Source organism: Onychostoma macrolepis, chromosome 13, assembly GCF_012432095.1.
Source record: "Onychostoma macrolepis isolate SWU-2019 chromosome 13, ASM1243209v1, whole genome shotgun sequence".
Taxonomy (NCBI): Eukaryota; Metazoa; Chordata; class Actinopteri; order Cypriniformes; family Cyprinidae; genus Onychostoma; species Onychostoma macrolepis.
The window spans coordinates 26,535,518-26,559,688 of record NC_081167.1 but is presented as its reverse complement, the minus strand read 5'-3'; the positions used below and the strand labels follow the sequence as shown (position 1 = coordinate 26,559,688).

Here is a 24,171-nt window from a genome sequence, read left to right as displayed (position 1 = left end):
GTGGTTGGATGGGTGGATATATGAATGGGTGGAGGCATGAATAGATGGATAGATGGTTGGTTGGGCGGGTGGATGGATGGATGGTTGTTTGGTTGGTTGGATGGATGGATGAATGATTGATTGAATGATGGAGTCACAAATGCATGTATGGGGGATGTAATTATGGACATATGCAAACATAGATTGATGCATGGAATTATGAATTGGTGGATGGATACAATGATGGATATATATGGTGGGATGGAATTATGGAAAGATGCAATAGTAGTTAGATGCATGGATGGATAGATGCATGGACAAGTGGGTAAATGGGTGGAGGAATTAATGGTTTGTTTAGTTGATGGATGAAATTATGGATGGTTGAATACATTTATGGATTGGTAGATAGATGCATTAATGGAGTGGTGAATGTATGGATGGTGGGATGGATTTATCAATCAAATGGATGCATGGAATTATGGATTGGTAGATGGATGCATGATGGGTGAATAAAAGTAATGATGGATACAATGATGGATGGATGTAATGATGGAGTGATGAATAGATGCATGGTGAGATGGAATTATTGATGGATGCAATTGGTTGGATGAATGGAATTTTGGATTGGTAGATGCATTGATGAATAAATGGATGCATGATGGTTGGATAGAAGGAAGGATAGATGATTGATGATTGATATTATGGATTCAACAATAGATATATGGAATTTTATATTGGTAGATGGATGCATGGATGGATGAAAGACAATGTAAGGAAGAAGGAGAATAAATAAACATTAACTACACAAAAACTTACAAATTGACAGCAGTTTTAGAGGAAACACCAAGAAGAGAGAGCAGCAAAGACATCTGTGAAGCAGTGAAGAGCAGTGAGCAGGCTCTGGACAGCAGGAGAACCCAGGGTACTGATAGGACAGGGTGGAGACGTAGTCAGCCAGCAGTGAGGAAGAGGGGTGTAGAGGAATAGCAAACACAACACCCTATTACATCGCCCACCTCTGTGACTGATGACTGGTCACCGTGGCTGGTTGACTTGGTGACCAGGCGGGCGGCAAACAGCTTTTTGAGTCTCAGGTAGTCATCCAGAACCACATTGAGCAGCGAGCCCTGATTGGATGGCAGCATTGGTCATGTGGTGTCTTATGAACTGAATCCTTCAGCATGATTCTGGTATTTCACCTCATTAAGAACATGATCTCACTCCACATTATATTATATTGGGTGCCAAACTGAGTTTAAGTCTTACTTTAGACAAAATAACACCATAAATATTTATTCTAAACTGAAAACACAATTAAAACATGTTAAAGTTTGGATTTGTGTCTAGGAATCAGGCCTTAAAAATGACTGAATCTCTATGATGATCCCATCTTCTATTTGTGACCCTTAACCACAAAACCAGTCATAAGGGTACATTTTTTGAATTTGAGATTTATGCATCATCTGAAAGCTGAATAAATAGCTTTCCATTGATGTATGGTTTGTTAAGATAGGACAATATTTGGCCGAGATACAACTATTTGAAAATCTGGAATCTGAGGGTGCAAAAAAAAAAAAATCTAAATATTGAGATAATTGCCTTTAAATTTGTTCAAATGAAGTCCTTAGCAATGCATATTACTAATAAAAATTGAAGTTTTGATATATTTACGGTAGGAAATTTACAAAATATCTTCATGGAACATGATCTTTACTTAATATCCTAATGATTTTTGGCATAAAAGAAAAATCGATAATTTTGACCCATACATACCACAGTATATTGCTACAAATATACCTGTGCTACTTATGACTGGTTTTGCGATCCAGGGTCACATTGGTCACATTTCTCACCTTGATGGGCCCCTCTCTCATAATTTGTCCTAGTTTGGCAATGTTGTCATACTCCTGAATAGCAGCTCGTAGATATCGGTCATCCTCTGGTTTAGAGGCCTGAGGCTCACGTCCAAATGTACCCTATAGAAGACAAGATATTTATTTAGTACCCTACAAAGTGAAGATGACACTTAAGTACCCCACAAAGGCAAGAGAAGACAAAGAGAAGGTCTAGGTTCTTGTGATGACAATACATGCACCATGGCATGATTCTGACAGCGTTTTTGTGAGTTTATTACATGTGTGCGAGCTGGGCTGTTCCAGAGGTCAGCGATGTCACTTAAGTCTTCAGGAAGGTCATCCTCATGCTCCGCCTGTGCCGCTAACTCCAGATTCCTGCAGAAAGGATCTAGCCACACTGGATTTGCTCTACAAGCACATACAGAGAAAGAGACGCGTTGTGATGCAATCAATTAAACCTTGCAATTCAGTCTATGTTAGTTAATAATCAACACTGTATTTTGAACATACCTCAAATAGTAAGAGTATGTTAAGTTTTGCCACACCTGTGATTATTTTAGCAGTCTGGAGCTCTGTTATCATATATACAAAAAGGCTCTTATCAACAACACCATTGTATCGCTCACCCACCCTTCAAACGAGTACTTGTTTGTATTGGGCATATCCAGAATATCCATCAACCCCTGATTTCCTGTAGATAGAGAGAAAACCAAACATGCTTTTACCTTGACAACAAACACAAAGCCATGTTTGTTAAACTTCAACCCATGTGAGGATTAGTCTCCGCTTCCTCCAAACAGAGGGATGGGACATTCCCAGCAACTTACCTGTGGAGCCAGCAACAATTGCCTTCAGCTTCCTTTTGTGCCTGTTAAAAACAAAAAAAATCAGAACCTCAGATACCTGGTTATGCATTGAACAGGAAGTGAGTGAACATGAAAAGTGACAGAACAGGATTTGATGTATTACTTTTTACTAAACTAATGAAAAAATCGAATGCTTTTAATGACAGTACTTACACTGTGCGGTAATACCAGTTCATCAGGATGAACAACATGGCAGCAAGAAAGAGTAAAACTGCTAAGATGATAATGGCCATCTGAAAGAGAAGAATAGGCGTTCATGCTGTATATAATGTTTCAGAGTTGTAGTACTTGGACTCGGACTGCAATTGTGAAAGAACTTGGACGGACTCGGGTGGACTCGGACTCGGATATTTTGGATTAGAAATTTTTCAGAGTACAGACGAATCCATGTCATGTGTAATATAAAATAAAATAAAATAAAAGTACATCAAATTAATATGAAAAGACATTAATAAACGTCTCCCACTTAAACTCAATTGATTAAAAACTAGGACTCGACACTGGACTCGGATCCAACAATGTAATGTTTTCTTAATACAGCAAAAGCATTGTATACACAGACACACACACACCTGTAAGGTGGTGAGGTCGTCAGGTGCACGAGCAGTCACAGCAGGCTGAACATCCAGAATGTTGTAGTTTCTAAACAGATTCCTTAACTGCTCCTTGTTCTCATCGATCATCTGAATCACCCTGAAAACCAATTCAGTGAATCAATCAATCATCCTCAAAGGATCAAAGAAACTGCGGATGAGACTACTGCATTAATCAAATGCAATAATCAATATAAAAAGTCTCAAAGGATCAAAGAAACTGCGGATGAGACTACTGCATTAATCAAATGCAATAATCAATATAAAATTAAAATTATAAAGCAAGCTGTATAATTCAAGAAACGCCCATTTGATACGTATTGGTCATGTCTGGTATATAACTCTTTACCTTTCCACATCTAGAATACGGTTGGTCTGCTTGTTGACCACATGAATCAGAACATCGGTTTGAGCGAAGTTCACTCTTCCCTTTTTATCCACGTGAAACTATGGGAAAGAAATATATGATTCACTCGTTTGCATGGTCATGACAGGAGAGATATTGGATATAACTGTACAGTTAATCTAATTTCTAATGACAGTAATAATGGCAGCACAAACACACGTGTACCTGTACATCATCAGTGTTGACTATGGCTCCTGTGATGTTTGAGAGCAGGTTTATAAACTCCTCTTGAAACAGTCGGACACGCTCTGGTATCTCATTAATGACGATTTTCACTCGTTGGTCGTCTCTGAGAATGTAAATGCCCACCAGAGTCACGTCACTGTGTCCTGCCAGATCTCTCGCCAGAACCTCCACCACAAAATAACCCGGATCATAAGCCATAAACAGGTCAAACGTCCGGATGATTCCATCAGTCTCACCTGGAAAAAAAGAAGAGTCACTAAAAAAAAATAACACCAATAAATGGCATCTAAATTAACTGACATTTCAACAGAGAGTTAAACAGTGTGTAAAGCACACACACCGATGATGAAGACGTTGCCCATGTCTTCAGAGTCATTGGAATGCAGTTTGATGTAGCGGATGGACAGAATGTGATAAAGAACAAGACTGTTGTTGCCAATGTCATTATCAATCGCTTGAACCCGGATCAGATCGGAGCCCACTTTAGCATCTGCAGCCACACCTGACAGAGAAAGAGAGACAGGTAAGCTTACCTTTACTTATCTAAACAGGGACATACCATAGAGGATGTCAAAGGGGTTGAAACAAAATAAAATGTAAAAGCAATTAAAATATTTACATGAAATATAAAACGCATTTATTTTTAAATTTTTGCTATATGAAGGTCACATTAAACTGCCTTGGCAAATTTTTTATAACTTATTTATGCAACTAGATCATAGAAGTTTATTTGAGGAAATAGATTTTACACTTTCCAGCGAAGATGATAGAGACTGAAAAATAATTCAATACATTTTAGATGAGCAGCAAAAGCAGAATCAGGTCTTTGGTATTTGGTTTAAGACCATAGAGTTGCAAGAAGTAGAAAAGGTCAATTTTGAGCAGATGGTGGCGCTAGAGGGTTTTACACTAAATAAATTAATAATTAATTCAAAGTAAATGAAAACTCAAAATTAAATGAACCTAAAAACAGTGGTGGGAAATTTGAAATTAAATAAAACAATACATAAAATAGCAGAGGTGTAAAGCATTTGAGTAAATGTAATTAATTACTGTACTAGAGTATCTTTTTTTGTATACTCTATAGTTTTATTGAGCATCAAAGATATTAGCACCATTTACTCTCTACTTTACTACATTTTTGAATAAGCATCTGTCCACTACATTTGTAATAAGTGTTGGAATTACACATTTCATTTTGCATGGTACCTAGCTTTTAGTGATATCACCAACTACAAGGCACTGAAAGTGCTATATCTTGTGCATTTGCACTCACCCAAACTTGGTGTTTTCTATGTGAGATGAGGACATGACTGAAGCCGGCAATGACGCCGTAACAGCACATTCAGTTCAAAAAGGCAATGAATTTTTAATTTTACTTAACATTATTTTATCCATTTTACTGAATAGACCTTTCTGAAGGATCTAGTTGTTTTTTTTTTGTTTTTTTGCAAATTTGATTTTGGTTTTAGAAAATGAACATGAACGTTATCTTTTGTTTTTGTTACATGTTCTCTGTGCCTTGTCTTGGACTTTTATGTCACTTCCTGTCTCCCGTGGGGTTTGTAGTCTGTTTGTTCATTGGTTCCCCTTGATTAGTCTCCCCAGGTGTGTCTTGTTATCTTGTTATGCTTGTTAGATGTTAGATTGTTAAAAAGCTAAAATCAGATGTAACCCCCTTTGTAATCCTTAACATTTTCATAAGTAACTGTAATTTAATTACACATTTTTCTTAGTAACTGTAACTAATTACAATTACTTTCATTTTGTAATTAAATTACGTAATTCCGTTACATGTAACTAGTTACACCCCAACACTGTATACCCCTAGTGTTTGTTTAGTTCCTTGTGAGTTGTTGAGTGTAAAGGTAGTCTGTTTGTCCATCAATCTGTTCTTTGTTCCCTATGGTTTTTGATTTATTGTTTGTTCTAGGTTTTCCATTAAATACCTGCACATAGATCCTTGCCTCTGCATATTTTCTCTAGCATGTTACAGTTTTTCACTGGCATATCTCTTTGACTAGTTCCTCTTTGAGTCTATATTTCATATAAGTAAAATACTTAAGTACTGTTAAAATCAGATGCGCTAAGACTTTTACTCAAGTTGTTTTGGAATTGGTGACTTGTAGTCGAGTGATTCTTCACGGTATCTCTACTTTTACTCAAGTATGGTTTTCAGGTACTCTTTACATCTCTGTAAAATAGAACTTTGAAAATGGTTTCAAAATACAACAAATATGTTACCTGCGGTGTACTCCATCTTTGTGAATCTTGGAGACTGGTCGTTGATGTCCTCAAGGAAGATTCTTACTTCCTGTAATGTAGGGTCACGGCTTGGGTCAAGCACTTGGGCCCGCTGTGACCTTTGACTTCTCGGAAGAGACCAGCTTCGGTTACTGGAAGCTTTAACGATGATGGAATGCACTGGGATTTCTTCCCGATCCAGATCTTTTCTGATCCGTAGAACTCCGGCCACACTCATACCAAAGTTTCCCTCAGTATCGCCTCCTAGAAAAGAGCATCAGTAATGCAGTTAATAAAATGTTTACACTGGCTACCATTGTTCTGCTAAGTTTACAAGGAAAATTCTAAGTTTCTCAGAAATCTGAATTTCACCATCTTGTTGCGGATGCAACAAAATTGCGCAAACTGAGAAGTACATTCGTAACTGCAGGCGGAAATGTTCTATGAAGAAACAGTCCTGACCTACAGTAGTTGATCAAAGATTATTGGTTCACTAACCTTCATATACTGTATATTCTTTCATGAATATGTTCAGCAAAGAGAGATTACTCGTCAGATACATTTTAATTCAGTAAAATCCAAGTACAATTCATATAAAATTCAGAGCCTCGAACAGCTGAACAGAGCCAAACACTGGATAAGCATGGTATAATGATGTAAATGCATATATAGGGGTTCATTTTTGTTGTTTAATGTTGTGTCCACACCTGCAATAAAATAGTAGACGATAGCATTAGAGCCCTCGTCTGCATCCACTGCACCAGTCACATTCCCCACAACGGTCCCAGGAGACGAGTGCTCAGGCACCGACAGAGACTGATACGGCAAACTTCCTCTCTGAAATACACGCAACACACAAAATTCAAGACTTAAGCAATAAGTGATGAGAAAAAATTTCGGTAACACTTTAGAATAATGGTCCGTTGTTAGCAAGTAACTATGCAGTAAGTAATAGGTAGTACTACATTAACACTTAACTTAATACTATTAACTAATAGAGAAGCAAGATTAACTAAGCAGTAAGTAAAACAATTTTAGGACAAACGTAGTTCCTTATTAGATATTTGATAATTATTAAATAAAAATATCCTCACTGAGAACTACTTGTGAACTATGACCAGTTAATAAAGAATAACCAATTAATTACTAATCACAACAGTAACCTCTTAAAAGTGAACAATTGGGTTCTTTGTGGAAACTAATTTATGAATATGATATCCCACAAATAAGTCGGCTACATTTTTAAATTGTGACTACTACTCTTACCAAAGAATGGATTTTTTCTGTTTATTTCAAACAAAAACGTAGAATAATAATAAAAAAACGATAATTCACTTTTTTAATAATTAGGAAGTGATGCTGACAAGCTCATGACTGAATTAGTTCACAGTTATGAACTCTGTTTTATGTCAGTTCAATATGTATCCCACTCCAAATGATCTACTGGTGAAATATCACTAGTGCCTCACACAAATGTATGACTGTACAGTGTGTGTCAGATATAAAACGTTAAATAACTTATTAATTTACATGCGAGTAATTACTGAGGGGTTAACGTGTTTTTCACTTTAAAATAATGGTCCAGATCACTAGTAGTTCCTTAGTAGCACCTTAGCTTTAAAGTGAAAAATGCATTAACCCCTCACTAATTACTCAAACGTTAGCTTGCAGGAACTACTAGTGATCTGGACCATTATTTTAAAGTGAAAATCATCTTAACTACTCAGTAATTAGTAAGTAATTTAATAAGTTATTTAACATATTTAAATCTGACACATAGTGTACAGTCATACATTTGTGTGAGGCACTAGTGACACTGTAATCTGGAATATGCAGTTTTGTGCTTAACACAATATAAAGGCAGTTGATGCCTTCATTAAGGATGTGAATTTTGTCAATTTTGTTTTTGTCAAGAGAACATCATTATTTATATTCAAGAAAAGTCCTCCCCAGCCTACTGTCACTAAAAGTAGGTCTTTTGGAGTCGGATGCATACTGAACTGACACAAACCAGAGCTCATAATTGTTAACCAATTCAATCACTTCCTAATTATTAACATTTTTAAATGAATTATTTGTGTTATTATTTGATGTTTTTGTTTCAAATAAACAGAGAACATCCATCCTTTGGTAAGAGTAGTAGTCACAATTTCAACCTGTAGCTGACTTATTTGAGGGATATTATATTCATAAATTAGTTTCCACAAAGAACCCAATTGTTCACTTTTAAGACGTTACTGTTGTGATTAGTAATTAATTGGTTGTTCTTTATTAATTGGTCATAGTTCGCAAGTAATTCTCAAAGAGGATATTTTTATTTAATAATTATCACATATCTAATAAGGAACTACCTTTGTCCTAAAATTGTTTTACTTACTGCTTAGTTAATCTTACTTCTCTATTAGTTAATAGTATTAAATTAAGTGTTAATGTAGTACTACCTATTACTTCCTGCATAGTTACTTGCTAACAACGGACCATTATTCTAAAGTGTTACCAAAATTTCAACCCTCACACTTCATGATGTAAAAGTCACTTTAAAGCCTACTGCATTATATTTGACATGCAAATTTCTAAGGCCTTTAAAATAACAACATGATCAAAACTTTGAAAAACATGTTTACTGCATGCCTTCTGTCATTTGATAAATAGTTACTTTTTTTAGCAAATTTTTGGGTGAATTTCTGAAAACATCCACATACATGTGTCTTTCTGCTGCAAAATCTTACGCAAGAATAACTTTTATATTGATAGTAATATTCAAGACAAACATTTACTAGACTGAAGTAACGTAGGGTTGCTTGATTATCTGTTCATCATTTTTAGAAAAAAATCATGTTAAAATGTGAGCATTAAATACAACACATCAGGCTTTTGAGGAATGTGATTTACATCTCTGAGTCATCACTGCAGCACATTGCATGTTCCATGTTCCATAATCAAAGTTTTGATCTAAGATATTATGGGGAGGTACAGAGTGCAACTGATATTTATATGCATTTTATGTAAGTACATCTTATTGATTTACATTACAAGCTATCAGAATTTCAGATTAGCCAAATAAATATCAGCAACAGCACCAAATTGCATGTTTTTGCTCTTTTTTGCACTCTTTATAAAATTTAGGTGTTTTGTTTTCCTCCTCCAGTATGCGCTTCATATTCTCACTATATTATATTATATCATGAGCCATAAAAGCCTGATGTATCAAATGTGATAAACACAAATTTTTTGTCTAAAGTTGAATTTAAATGTTTCATTAAATAAAATAAGTTTTTATAACTATTATTTCATAGTCAGGTTTTACAGGGTTAATATTAAACGGGCCAACTGGCCTATAGTCTGTACTTGAAAAATAGTGATATATCTGATAATCAAAAACAAATGATCAAAACATTACCGGAGGTTTAAAAAAAACAGGTTCATTGTCATCGATGTCAGACAGAGCCACCTGCAGAGGCTGCATGGTCTCATATGGGACAGGCTGCCCGAGGTCATACGCCACCACAACCAGCTGCACACCAATACAGAGATTTCAATTGTTATTGCATCATTTTTGAAGGGTTTCTGCTGTTTTCAATTGTCTTTTATTTAGAATGGTGTTTGGTTAGAAAGAAAGACTCACACTGTACAGGGCTTGTTTCTCTCTGTCTAGTTTAACTGCAGTGGTGATCACTCCGTTCACTGCATCAATATGGAAGTTCTCCCAGTCCCTATTTCCTGCTCCAGTCTGCAGGAAGCTGTATCGGACTTCTCCGTTCACCCCCTCATCCTCATCTGTGGCAAAAACTTCATACACCACCAGCCCAGGAGGCTGTTCCTGCAACAATACACACAAAACATGACCGAATGCTCACTCATACATGATGTCTGACCCTGAACAAAACCAGGTCATCCAATCTCTCACAGTCCAGATCAAATTTGACAGACCTCCATGTGACAGATTTGGGTCAAAGTATTGAGTGGTATTGAACAAAGTATTGAACATTCGTCCATGCGACAGATTTCAGTCAGAATTACAAGCAGGGAATCTCTTCATTTATATATTTTTTTTGTGCCATTTAGTGCTTCTGACTCTAATCAAAGGCATTTCAAAGGTTTTAAAGACTTGTCCTTACTGCAAGAGGAACTTACAATGTTTCCTCAAAGTGCTCAAAATACCATCTTCTATGACACTATGGTTAACATCTCTCTGAGTCACTGGGGTGGGTTTCATCACTTGGGCTCATGAATAAAGGGCTTCACAATGATCACAAAGATCTGCAACACGATCTTTTCACTTTGGCTGTCAGACGTACACAGAAGGCTTGACCACACAAGCAAACACAAGATCTCTACTGCATGTTTCAGCATGCAACTAGACAGCTACATGTAATGGATATTCCTATGAAGTTCCTGCGATGTGAGAAAGACAATGAGGAAGACAAAATAAGAGTGCTGTGGGATAACTGAGAATACATCAAAGTGGTTGAGTTGTAATTTGTAGGATGAGTGAGAAAGCTTGCATTCACTCAACCTCACCTTCAAACAAAGAAAATATGATTTATTAATAAAAACGAACGTTTGGTTTTTCACTGTTACACACCTCAAGTATGTGCATGATAGTGCCATTGGCAGGCCGCACAAAGATCGGCCTGTTATCATTGACATCTATGACGGTGATCTGAAGACTGGTGGTTCCCCAGAGAGGTGTTCTGCCATGATCGGTCGCCACCACGGTCAGATTAAACCTCTCAAAACTCTGCAGTAACCGCAGGGAGCGAATCAGCCCAGTGTCAGGATCCAGAGAGAACGCATCTGTGATAGAGAGAGGAAGAGACGTCATCAAACTATGTAGCCATACTCGAGTGCGTTTATCAAATTGTACATGGAAAGTAAATTGAGAATGTCTTGAACTTCCAATGAATTTCCTGATTTTGAATCAAGGTAGCAAACACAATGGTGAATAGTAAGTTAAGATAAAATTATGGAAGTTAAAATTTAAGTTAAAATTATGTATGCTTGTGTGTGTAATTTACTATAAAAAAGTAATAGAAATCCAATTCAATTAAAATTCCAAAAGCCAATTCTTTAATCCTAAATTTGCAACCAATTTATCTATATTTCCTGTATATGTGTGTGTGTGATTTACCCGCTCCAGGGCCCTGTAGACTATAGGTAAGTAATGCATTCTCCCCCTCATCAAGGTCAATGGCCTTCATTGTGATCACTGATGTACCAACAGGCTCATTCTCAAACACACTAGTGGTAAAAACTCTCTCTGAGAAACGTGGACGGAAATCATTTACATCCATCACTGTTAACTGCACCTGATAGATACAGAGAGAGACAGAGGGAGCTCAGAGGTCTGATACAGAGGCGTTAAGGTGGAGTAACAAAAGCTGTTTTGGTTATTTTTCAAAGTATTTGAAGTCAGCTCATGCAAAACTGTTCACATGAAACTGAAACTCTCTGTGCAAAAAATGCAAACATGTACAAAAGAGTTTGAAATCTGAACACTGCTTGGGAATCCAGCAAACCAACAATTCCAATTAAAACATATAATGATGATACAGATCCTGAAACAGTTACTGGTCATCTGGACTCACCAAAGCTGATTTGTAATTGCATTTTACTCACATTTGGAGCCTTTAGTAAGTCAATATTATGCCAAGTTTGCATTAAAAATTGCATCAACTGATGGTATTTTAAATTTCTGCTTGTTTTGCTTCTATAGTTCTCATTTCCTCATAACAACAGAGTGTGAACAGAGGAAGTGCTAGCTGAACATTTGGCCACCTCACAAACACGTCTTGTGAAACCTAATTTGCACAGCTGATGCTCTCTTCATATCCTCCTTAAAGAGGAACTGGAAGTGAAGGAGACTCCACCTTGACTGCGTCAAAGTCTCTTGCTCAAATCGTTTTATCCAAGTTTGGTTTTTCTTCCTATGGTCAACTGGTCTTCACAGTTTGTATGACAGGTTGTTTGAATGTTGATTTCACATTGAGATAAAATGACAACACCAGTTCATCTTTTTGTGTCTGAACGAGTCGGAAATTTTTAATTTTAATTAGCAGCTAAAAAGGGCAACATATGCTGCCTCCAAGTTCCTACTTTTGAGTTTGGAAGTCATAATTATAAAGTAATGTTAATCAAATTATTTCAGAGGTAATAAAATGGGCAAAATGTAAAAAAAATAAAATTAAGCACATCCACAGATTCTATGTACCTGGACAGAGTTTTCCCTGCGGTTGTTGGGGCTGCCTCCAGGGTTGTCCCTGGCGTAGGCTGTGAGTGTGTAACGGTCCTTGGTCTCTCTGTCCAGGGCAGACAGGATGTAGATGTCACCCTGATACCATAAGACATTAAAAATGAATATAAATGACATTATAAATGGCATTTGTTATTGTCTTTGTTTTGTTTTCACACCAAACACACTAACCGTAGTGGGTGTGATGCCGAACTTGCCCTCTCCATCCACTAGCCCGTATTCAATGACAGAGAACAGGCCAGAGTCTGCATCTGTCGCACTCACGCTTACAATAATAGTGCCGAGTGCAACATCCTCAAAAATGGACTTCTGCACACACAAACATACACAAAATCTTCTGTTTAAAAGTCTCTTTCTTCATGCTCACCAAGGCAGCATTTATTCGATTAAAAACATAGTAAAAACTGTAAGTTTGTGAACTATTACAATTTAAAATAACAGTCTACTATTTTAATATATTTTAAAATGTTTTCCTGTGATGCAAAGCTGAATTTTCAGCATCGTTACTCCAGTCTTCAGTGTCACACGATCCTCCAGAAATCATTCTAATATGCAGATTTGCTGCTCAAGAAACATTTCTTATTATTATCAATGTTGTGCTGCTTAATGTTTTTTGAAAAATACCATTTAAATCTGAAAATAAACTGATTTTGAAAATATAAATAAAATGTATGTTAGAATGTATTTCTAACTTAATTAAATAATCAGTGGTTATACTTTTGTAACTACTATAATTTGTCAGACTAAGATTTCTCATTGAATAAGCAAAAAGCAACACAGATGCATTTTCACTAAAGTGTTAGACTTTTTGATGCCACTATATGAGCTTCACATGCAGCTCTAAATATCCTCCGTCAGAACGAAAATACTTAACGGATTTAGCAGGAAAGAAAAACATTAAATCTGCACAGTACCCTGCCAATCTGGTTTGTACTGATTTACCTGATATATTGGTTGTTGAAAAACTGGGTTGTTGTCGTTGACATCAACAATCCGCAGATAGACAGGAAGCTCAGCAAAGCGAGGAGGCGTGCCGTGATCCTGAGCACGCACTGTGAAGTTCAGCCACTGCACTTGTTCATAATCCACCGTCCGATTGGCTACAATTTTACCTGTGGATAGTGATTTTGAAAAAAATGCCCATGTTGTTTAGAGATGGAATTAAATCAGCAAGACCCATTTTCAAGCTTCAGTCATTTAGGGTTTAGGACTAGACCACTGATAGAAATGCGGATGTGTTTAAGTGTGTAACCTGTAGATGGGTCTTCAAGTCTAATGTAGTCTCCACGGGGCAGGTGTAGGAGCTGATAGATGATCTGACCGTTGGGTCCTTTATCAGGATCCACAGCAGTCACCGACAGCAGTGTGGTACCAGACACAGCACCCTCCAGAATCCTCTCAGAGAAGTTCGCTACCCCGAAAGGACGAAAACGAGGAGCGTTGTCATTCACATCCAGCACGTTGATGGTCAATTTGGCTGTGGAGAGAAATAATCTTAAATGATTTGATTTTCCGGAAAGTGGAAAATCCCCCCAGGCTGATTTAGTGCTGGTCAAGATCGAAAATTATAGGAAGGAAAACCTGACAAACTGGAAGTTGGTTACCAGCATGGTTTCTGGCAAACCTACTTAACTTTGTTGGTCAAGCCGGTTAATAAGCCCGGCCACTAGTGACTAGCACCCAGAGCGCATACGGGTTTTTTCAAAAGTTGCAGTAGAAGATAAAGATTGCAATGTGGTCAATCTTTAAGGAATAGTTGTAGATGTGAATGAGTTTGTTTCTTTATCAGAACAGATTTGGAGAAATTTAGGATTACACCATTTCCTCACCAATGCATCCTCTGCAGTGAATGGGTGCCGTCAGAATGAGAGTCCAAACAGCTGATAAAACATCACAATAATCCACAAGCATATTTGCAATAAACCAACTTTTTGCTTCACAAGACATTAATGGGTGGACTGGAGGTGTGTGAATTTCTTGTGCATTATTGTGATGTTTTTATCAGCTGTTTGGACTCTCATTCTGACGGTACCCATTCACTGCAGAGGATCCATTGGTGAGCAAGTGTTATAAAGGTAAACTTCTCCAAATCTGCTCCAATGAAGAAACAAACTCATTTACATCTTGGATGACCTGAGGGCGAGTAGATTAAATAGATGAACAAATGAACACTAGAAAGTAGACAGAAAGATCTTTCTTACCGTTGGGTACACTGACGGACATGTCAATAATATCACTGGCGTTGTCATGCACTGAAACAATGATCTCAAAAGTGGCAACCAGCTCTCGGTTCAGGGGATTGCGTACAAACACAGCACCTGAGAATAAAGATGGACACAAAAATCAACACAACAGAGCACATCATGGTTCCTCGGAAGTAAAAATCACATTCATTTTCATTCAGTAGATTAAAAAAAAAAAAAGTATAGTGTTTAGTTAACACCGTTCAGAAGTTTGGGATCAGTAAGGTTTTTAATATTTTTAATGAAGTTTCTCATGCTTATCAAGGCTGCATTTATTTGATCAAAAATAAAGAAAAAACTGTAATATTGTGAAATATTATTATGATTTAAAATAGCTCTTCTGTATGTGAATATACTGTCAAATGTAATTTATTCCTGTGATCCCATTACTCCAGTCTTCAGTGTCCCATGATCCTTCAGAAATCATTCTAATATGCTGAATTATTGGAAAACTTAATATTTTTTGTAACCTGTGAAACTGTATTCAGGATCTTTGATGAATACAAAGTTAAAAAGATCAGCATTTATTCTTTGAAATAAATTAGAAATATTTTGTAACAATATATACACTACTGTTCAAATGTTTGGGGTCAGTAATTTGTGGATGTGTTAAATTAATAAAAAGCAAATTGTTAAAATCTTTTATTGTTAGAAATGATTTCTATTTTGAATAAATGCTGTTCTTTTTAACCTTTTATTCATCAAAGAATCCTGAAAAAAGGAATAACAGGTTCCAAAAAAATATTAAGCTGCAGAACTGTTTCCAACATTGATAATAAATCAGTTATTAGAATGATTTCTGAATGATCATGACACTGAAGACTGGAGAAATGGCTGATCAAAATCCATCTTAGCATCACAGGAAGAAATTATATTTTAAAGTATATTAAAATAGAAAACAGTTATTTTAAATTGTAATAATATTTCACAATATTACTGTTTTTCCTGTATTTTTGATCAAATAAATTTAGCCTTAGTGAGCATAAGAGACTTTAAAAAAACATTAAAAATCTTACTGATCCCAAACTTCTGAACGGCAGTGTACATGTGACGAGGGCTAAAAGTGCAACTTCTGCAGCAAAAATGTAGTAAGACATAATCGCTCACCTGTGTAAAAGTCAATTCCAAAAGACTGCTGCAGCCCTTCCACTGGATTATTCCCATCATCCCTAGCTTCCACAGAGATGATGTAATACTCCAGTCGGGGTCGAAGATCAGGGTCCTCAGCGGTGAGCGTAGCTATGACCTCTCCCGGTGGTGTTGACTCGTTAACGCTGATGGTCTGCACAGGCCTTATGAAACGAGGACGGGAGTCATTAACATCGTCTAGAACGACAGTTAATGTCGCCGTTCCTGAGAGAGAGGGTGTGCCTCGGTCAGTTGCTATGACAACTAGACGGTACGAGCTACGCTCCTCTCGGTCCAGCGTAGCATTGCCGACCACAACGGCACCAGAGAGAGCGTCAACGATGAAACGGTCCTGAGCGCCGGTGTCCAAGCGATACTGCAGCCAACCGTTAGAGCCCGCATCAGCGTCACTCGCCGAGAGCTGCGTTACTACCACACCTGAAAATACACACAATAATACATAAAACACACACTCTCTATATATACATTTTTAGTTTTAGTAATTTTAGCATTTAAAATTAAACCAATGATTCTGGTTTGTATTTCTAATATTTCTCATTTCTGATTTTCATGTAATATTTGCATTTATATTTCACTTTATTTAAATTTAGAAACATATATACACTACCGGTCAAAAGTTTTAGAACAGTAAGATTTTTAATGTTTTTTAAAGAAGCCTCTTCTTCTCACCAAGCCTGCATTTATTTGATCAGAAGTACAGAAAAAAACAGTAAAATTTTGAAATATTTTTACTATTTAAAATAACTGTTTTCTATTTGAATATATTTTCAAATGTAATTTATTCTTGTGATTTCAAAGCTGAATTTTTAGCATCATTACTCCTGCTCAAAAAACATTTTTTTATTATTATTAAGTTGAAAACACTAATAACAGAGTAGATTTTTTAAGGTTTCTTTGATGAATAGAAAGTTCAGAAGAACAGCATTTATCTGAAATAGTCATTTTTTGTGACATTATAAATGTCTTTATCATCAGCATATTAGCATCCTCGCTAAATAAAAGTATTAATTTCTATAATTTCTTTACCAAAAAAAATAAAAATAAAAATGATACTGACTCATTGATACTGATAGCTTTTGAATGGTATAGTATATGATGTTACAAAAGCTTTTTATTTCAGATAAATGCTGATCTTTGGATCTTTCTATTCATCAAAGAATCCTGAAAATAAATTACTCAACTGTTACTAAATATTGATGATAATAATAATAATAAATGTTTCTTGAGCAGCAAATCAGCATATTAGAATGATTTCCAAGGATCATGTGATTGGAGTAATGATGCTAAAAATTCAGCTTTGAAATCACAGGAATAAATTACATTTTAAAATATATTCAAATAGAAAACAGTTATTTTAAATAGTAAAAATATTCCAAAGTTTTACTGTTTTTTCTGTACTTCGGATCAAATAAATGCAGGCTTGGTGAGCAGAAGAGACTTCTTTAAAAAACATTAAAAATCTTGCTGTTCTAAAACTTTTGACTGGTAGTGTACATTAAAAAGTAATACATTTGTAAATAAATAATCTTATAAAAATAATTAAAAATACTAACTCACGAATAACATTATTATCATTATCAATATATATATTATCGTTATTACACTCACAATTACACTGCAATGGGACCAAACAAACCAGAGTAAACTAGATTTTCTACCAGTTCATTCACCTCTATCAGTTGATACTGTCTGTCTCACCTGTGGGGCTGTTTTCTGGCAGGTGTACAGTGAAACTGGATGGATTGAAGACAGGTGGGTTGTCGTTTATGTCGAGGATGGTGATAGTGAGTGGAACGGTGCTATTTAAACCTCCCACATCCTCCCCAAGCAGAAACAGCTCCACCCGTGGCACAGAGAAAGCCTCCCGGTCCAGCACAGCACCCCCACGCACTGATACCACCCCTAGAGACGGGGGTGGGAAAGAGAACGTGTCATGAGCGGGAGTAGTGCTTGATTACGAGAAACTATGTGGGTGTATGAAAGGTGGGAGGACTGTTATCTTGTATAACTGATACCACAGATATAAAAGTATCTGCATATTTAAAGGAATTCAATTTAAGACCATTTAATCATTGGAAAAAAAGAGCTTTTTTAAAAAAGATTGTATTAAAGGTTAAATTCATTTGATGTTAAAATACTTTCTTAATTTAATATAAAAAGACAACTAGTGCAAACTCTATTATTGAGCATCCCAACCAACAGTAACACTGACTTTAGTGGCTTGAGTTTATCTGTTTTTCAACCAATGGCAGATAAGGAATGTTTGGGAAATCTGTTATTATTTTTCCATTTCCTTTTGGTAACACTAAACTAAAATAAAAATGGACTGTACTAACAGAAAAAAAACACTCTACTAAAAAAAAAACTGTACTAACAGAAAATACTACATCAAGGTGAACAGTCGAACTGAATATTAGCCTCTTGATGTAATCTCTTGAAGACATCAACACAACATTTTAAAACATTTTGAGGCCTTCAATTTTGGAAAACATGAAAACAAACAGACATAACCCACAGCATCTGTACTGAACTTCAGACCTGTGCGGGAGTCAATGGAGAAGAGGTCCACTCTGGTTCCCAGAAGACGATACCTCACCACTGCATTTTCCCCAATATCTTTGTCCTCTGCTAGAACTGGGCCGTTTAGAATCAACACAGTGGTGCCTGATGGACAGACAGACGGAGAGAGAGAAAGGTTCAGAAATTTGGCTTCAGAGGTTCAGCTCTGATCTCATGTTAAATGAGTCATAACCATCACTTTTCATCCCGTATTTATTTCCCTTCAGACTATGTTATATTAGTCAACTTCGGCTAGGGCAGCACGATTATGACAAAATCATAATAGTTGATTATTCCCTTGAGATTGTAATTGCGATTATTAATAACCATTATTTTGAACAGATTTATGCCATTGTTTGAAGGTGCATGCCATATTTTTATATAAAATATATATTTAAAAAAAAAGGTTGAAAACACTCTTCCTGAACTTTTATTGCTTTTCTATAGCATTGAGCTTCAAATGTCAACTATACATTGGTTTGGTTTCTTCTTTAAACAAAAAAATGTAAAATTATGCATGGTATAATAATGTTATACTAAAACTAAAATAAATTAAAAAATGGTTTACTAAAGCTATATATTTCATTTACAATTAAACAGATGAAATTTCAAATTACAGTAACATTTTACAGTACAATTTATATTATCAGGGCTCCAGACTAACATTCGAGCGCAGTGGCACCAGCACCTGATTTGGTAGCACTGAACATGTAATATTACAAGTTTTGTCTCTTAGAAATGCACATTAGAACAGGAGCTTGAGTTCAGAGTAGCAGGAGCTTGAGTTGGGATGCAGATGTATATTTGACAGTACCATTGTGAAAACTGTAACAGCCTCATCTTTTATACATAACCAAAAGTACAGCACCTCATTACCACGGTAAAAAAGTAGCCTAACTATATGGTTTCTATGGGGTTTGCATTGAAAAACAGTCTAAAGACATTCAGTCAATTACAAATCCACATCAACTGATAGAATAATTAACAAAATAATGTAATTATACTCCATTACTCCTTTAACATATTTAGTATATTAATAATATAATAATACTCAATATGAATATCCTACTTTTCTGCCACCGTACCAGTGGTACTACAGTAAAACTATGGTAAATGTGGGTGATTTGTGGATTGAGGAGCCATTTAAGCCTTGCTACTGTTGCCTTTATAAAGTGCTATAAAAAATGTAATCTGACTTGTCTATTTTTAACCCTTAAGACTTGTGCCTTCTTATGGGTTACAAATTTGCATTATGTGGGTGATGATCAAGTGTTAACATCGAATGTCAGAAACCTGAAGATTTTAGAAGCAACTTTTGCAAATTTGTTTAATAAATGGTATTTTTGTTCTGAGTTCTGAAAGTTGCACAGTGTTTTAATAGTGCAACAAACTTGTGTTTGAAAAGATTTGTCATGACCAAGGCAATCAACTCAGCCTGACAACCTTCTAAACGAGATAAAAAAAAAAGCTTTTCTTCTCTGCCCTTTCTTTGAAGAGAGGATATCTACGTAATCTTCATTTGTGAGAGTCAGGAAGTGGTTAACAAGAACCTGTGGGTGAGTTTTCACTGATCTCGCCCCTGTAGCTGGATTGAGTGAAGATGGGCCTGTTGTCATTCACATCCAGCACCGTCACCACCAACAACTCTGAGTCCTGAGCAGAGAGAGAAGAGTCTCATGAGAGTGTTCACCTGATGGTGCTGTGAAACCTGGAAATGCTGTGTTATTTACCCTGCGTGCGATGCGAGGGTTGTCTGGGTTGTCTTTGACGGTGATGGTGAGGCTGTATTCAGCCACTCTCTCTCTGTCCAGCGGTCTGTTCACCTGAACCACACCTGACTGGAGGGAAGAGAACATTGGTCTGTTCACTCGTACATTGTTATTTACGTCTCTTATTAAAAAAGGCTTATTCTTTTCTTCCCTATATCCCTCTGTCTCTTACGGTCTCATTAATGTAGAATGATCCATCATTGTTGCCGGCCGTGATGCTGTATGTGAGGAGAGCATTGCGGCCGCTGTCCGAGTCTTGTGCCCGCACTTGAGTGATGGAGGTGTGGACCGGTGCTCCCTCGCTCACACTGGTGTTATAGGGTAAGTTGAGCAGGACGGGGTCGTTATCATTAATGTCCAACACCTGAATGCCCACTACCACCTGACAGAGAAAAACAAAACCACCAAATGAGTTATGGGAAATATTTAAGTGATTCACCGGATACTAAAAATAGTATCAAATAAATTAATTAATGTGGCTTGAAACATTCCATTTCCTTTTTTTAAAGTGTGTATTCATTCATGATTTACAGATCTGAAGAATTTTCTTTCAATGTTTTTTACTGTGGCAAAGAATGGAAAAGGAATGGAAAAATGGGGATTTAAGGGGAAAAAATGTTGTTCTTCCTGATACACATTTAAATTGCACTTATTCTTTGTTTTAAAGTTCCGGGTTGCTGTGTTTATTTGTAGGGTTTCACAATTTGGCCAAAAGGTTTTGTGATTATATATCAGTATGAGTAGAAAAAATAATATAACAATTATAATAAAAAAAAAATAAAAAAAAAATCATAATTATTATTATTATTATTATAAAATATGAAAAAATAAATATCGCTATGGTAATATTTTACTGTAAAATACAATTTGAGGATTTAAGAAAAATAATATAATGATAGATTCATAGATTGGAAGCATTTTCTTAAAATGTTTTTAATTGTGGCAAAGAATGGACAAAAAGAGGCAAACATAATTGGGGGAAAATCTAATCTTTCTGATAAAAAAATGTAATTTTTTATTGATTTAATTGTATTTTTTAAGCTCCACGTTTGCTGTGTTCATTTGTATTAAAAAAGAGAAAAGAAATATTGCTATTGCACTGTAAAATAACAGATTGAGTATTAAGGAAAAATAATATAATATAATAATAATAATAACTTTATTTCACAACACTAATATTTATGACTTTTAATGTCTTAATTTTCAAATGTTAAAACCATCTAACTTTTATTTTGGTGTGCTACAGGGAGGCACAACAGATGGATTATAAACACTTCACATTTCAAGTAAGATTACAAAGAAGATGGTTGGCATATGTTGCATTCCCAAATGCATGTTTTAAGTGACTCAAACTCAGAGCAGATGCAGAGAATAGTCTGTGGAGAGCAGCATTTACTGTGAACCAGCCTCTCTGAGAACAAATTATTTTTCAAAAGTAGCTCTTGTGCAAAAGAACCCAATGCCAACTCATTTTAAAACACAGCTATATATCTAATTAAATTTCAGACTTTTCAGTTTCAATTCCAATGTTCAGTTCTATTTAGATCAATTGCTCTAATGACAAAAGATGCTGTTTTTAAATATATGAACATCAAAATAAAATAATAATAATGAATTAATTTAGCTTGATGCTTAACTACAAATGCAAACAAACAGGTTTTGTGGTGTCACAGTGCAATTTTGTATGTCCCAATAATGGCTCATTTTCTTTCCACATACTCAAAAGCATGTACTTTCCCATCCGTTCACAATTTTGTGCATAGTATAAGAATATGAATTGAATGTGTGTGGGGGTGTTTACCGTAGCGCTGAGCGCTGGCGTTCCCAGATCTTTGGCAGTAATGGTGATGTTGTAATAGGCGATAGTTTCTCTGTCCAGCTCTACATCTCTCCTCACTCTTAACTCTCCCTCAACAGATGAAATTACAAACTCATCTGGGAAAGAGAGAGACAGAAAGAAACAGAGGTAGATATAAAGGAACAACAATTTTTTAAAGGCAGACAAAAAAACACAGCAAATATCAACACTAATCATTTTTCTGATTGAATCTGAATCAGCTGTCTATCACACACACACACAAACACACACACATACTTTTCAGGTCTCCTGCGGTGATGGTGTACTCCACTTTTCCATTGGATCCCGAGTCGGCGTCCGTGGCTTTAACGGTCCACACACGTGGGCCCGGCTGACCCTCTGTGATTTCAAATGGACCCTCGAATGGTCTCGGAAAGATGGGTGCGTTATCGTTCACATCTACCACATTCACTAGGACCTGCGGTACAGGACAGTGTGTGAGTGTGATATAAAGGAGTCATGAGGACTGCATACGTGTGTGTGTGTAGCAGATATGAACTCACTGTGGTGCTGGAGGTCAGTCTGAACTGAGGTATAGGACACTGATCTGTGGCTGTGACCGTCAGCACATAATGACCATTACTGATCTCATAATCCAGCTCCTTAATGACCACAATCTGACCCTGTGAACACACACAAACACAATTTGAACACACACAGCAGTGGAGTATATGAATCATTCTCAGGAAGCCTTTTGTGAATTATCATGTCTGTTTTGAAAGATTTTTTAAATATACTTTTATTCGGCAAGGAAATTAATCAAAAGAGACAATACAGACATTTAGAGACATTTCAAAAAATGCTGTTCATTTAACCTTTATTTTCATTAAAGGATTTTATATCACAACCCCAACATTTTTTTTTTAATTAAAAAATAAAATAATAATAATTATATAAATATTATATATATTAAAAAGTTTTCAACATTGATAATAAGAAATGCAAATTACCATATTAGAATGATTTCTAAAGGATCATGTAACACTGAAGACTGATGCTGAAAATTCAACATTGAAAAAATTACAGTTTAAATATTTTCAAATAGGAAAGTGTTATTTGAAATTGCAATGTTTCACAATATTACTGCTTTTAATGTATTTTTGATCTAATTAATGCAGACTTCTTTCAGAAAAATTTCTAAAATCTTACTGACTGCGAGAAACATCATACTATTTTGACCACAAAGTTTCGCATTGAGTATTTGTCACTATTTCATTGTTTACACTTATATTGGCCTTTTCAGGCTCATTCATACGAAAACTATATATAATCAAATGTGTTTACTCAGGTCATTATGCAAATTGGTTATCTATGTAATCTATGCAAACTCTAAGTATTTAAATTTAAAAATTACTTGTTAGGTTAAAATAATAATGCAGTTCTTTAAAACTACACATACTGTATGTGACATATTTGTAGCAATAGCCAACAATATGGGTCAAAATTACCAATTTTTATTTTATGCCAAAAATCATTAGGATATTAAGTAAAGAACATGGTCCATGAAGATATTTTGTAAATGTCCTACCATAAATATTATCAAAACTTAATTTTTGATTAGCAATATGCATTGCTAAGAACTTCATTTGGACAACTTTAAAGGCAATTTTCTCAATATTTGTGACCGGTGCTGGCAAAATGAGTCGGAATGCGCAGTTTTTTTTATTTTCACATTCTCAATTAAAATACCTTCAAAATGATATATGACTTGTTGGAATTGGATAAAAATGACTGAGCTACAGCCGTTTGAAGGCAATAGAGGCAGCAGATCTGATTTTGAGAAAAATCGAGTTAAAGATTCCAAAACAGAATCACCAAGCAACGTTGCATATTTTCCTCCAATTCTTTTCTTAATAATAATTACTATATTATTAATCACAATATAGCTATTTTTATTTTATCTTTGTTATTAAAAACAAGAACAAAGATGCAAATAAACTGCAAATAAATCAAAGTGATTCCGTCTTTTCTTTTAAAGTAACATTGAGACAGATCTATATTATGACCTACTGTAATACATGGATCAAATATAATGTTACATATCAGATTTTCCCCCAACTATTAACTAAACGTCAGTCATGTCAGTCATAACAGATTATGATGTGAATCTCGCCAATACATATTTCGCAATAATGTACTTTATAAGGGAGATCGGGAGCTCGCGGAAAGGCCAAGTAGGGCTCGCTGCAGTGCACAAGATCCAGGGGGCG

The 24,171-nt window shown here is 35.7% G+C and overlaps 1 protein-coding gene across 2 annotated transcripts in view; it reads right to left on the bottom strand.

Moving 5' to 3' along the window:
* The window catches only part of cdh23 (cadherin-related 23), a 274,516-nt gene that overhangs the window by 3,647 nt on the left and 246,698 nt on the right, over positions 1-24,171 (bottom strand). The window contains exons 39-68 of one of the 2 annotated variants that reach the window (XM_058795349.1): positions 22,465-22,584; positions 22,199-22,379; positions 21,905-22,038; positions 20,276-20,485; positions 20,065-20,172; positions 19,885-19,987; positions 18,314-18,439; positions 17,474-17,677; positions 15,734-16,192; positions 14,585-14,701; positions 13,636-13,860; positions 13,326-13,495; positions 12,555-12,692; positions 12,342-12,461; positions 11,262-11,439; positions 10,716-10,927; positions 9,756-9,950; positions 9,531-9,644; positions 6,838-6,967; positions 6,131-6,394; positions 4,227-4,388; positions 3,866-4,122; positions 3,644-3,741; positions 3,274-3,394; positions 2,855-2,934; positions 2,663-2,703; positions 2,466-2,526; positions 2,114-2,243; positions 1,833-1,955; positions 996-1,106 (exon numbers count right to left, since the gene is read on the bottom strand). In XM_058795349.1, coding sequence (XP_058651332.1) covers positions 996-1,106; positions 1,833-1,955; positions 2,114-2,243; positions 2,466-2,526; positions 2,663-2,703; positions 2,855-2,934; positions 3,274-3,394; positions 3,644-3,741; positions 3,866-4,122; positions 4,227-4,388; positions 6,131-6,394; positions 6,838-6,967; positions 9,531-9,644; positions 9,756-9,950; positions 10,716-10,927; positions 11,262-11,439; positions 12,342-12,461; positions 12,555-12,692; positions 13,326-13,495; positions 13,636-13,860; positions 14,585-14,701; positions 15,734-16,192; positions 17,474-17,677; positions 18,314-18,439; positions 19,885-19,987; positions 20,065-20,172; positions 20,276-20,485; positions 21,905-22,038; positions 22,199-22,379; positions 22,465-22,584 — 4,692 coding nt within the window. The remainder of the gene's footprint in view (positions 1-995; positions 1,107-1,832; positions 1,956-2,113; positions 2,244-2,465; positions 2,527-2,662; positions 2,704-2,854; positions 2,935-3,273; positions 3,395-3,643; positions 3,742-3,865; positions 4,123-4,226; positions 4,389-6,130; positions 6,395-6,837; positions 6,968-9,530; positions 9,645-9,755; positions 9,951-10,715; positions 10,928-11,261; positions 11,440-12,341; positions 12,462-12,554; positions 12,693-13,325; positions 13,496-13,635; positions 13,861-14,584; positions 14,702-15,733; positions 16,193-17,473; positions 17,678-18,313; positions 18,440-19,884; positions 19,988-20,064; positions 20,173-20,275; positions 20,486-21,904; positions 22,039-22,198; positions 22,380-22,464; positions 22,585-24,171) is intronic. The other variant, XM_058795348.1, reaches the window with a different exon arrangement.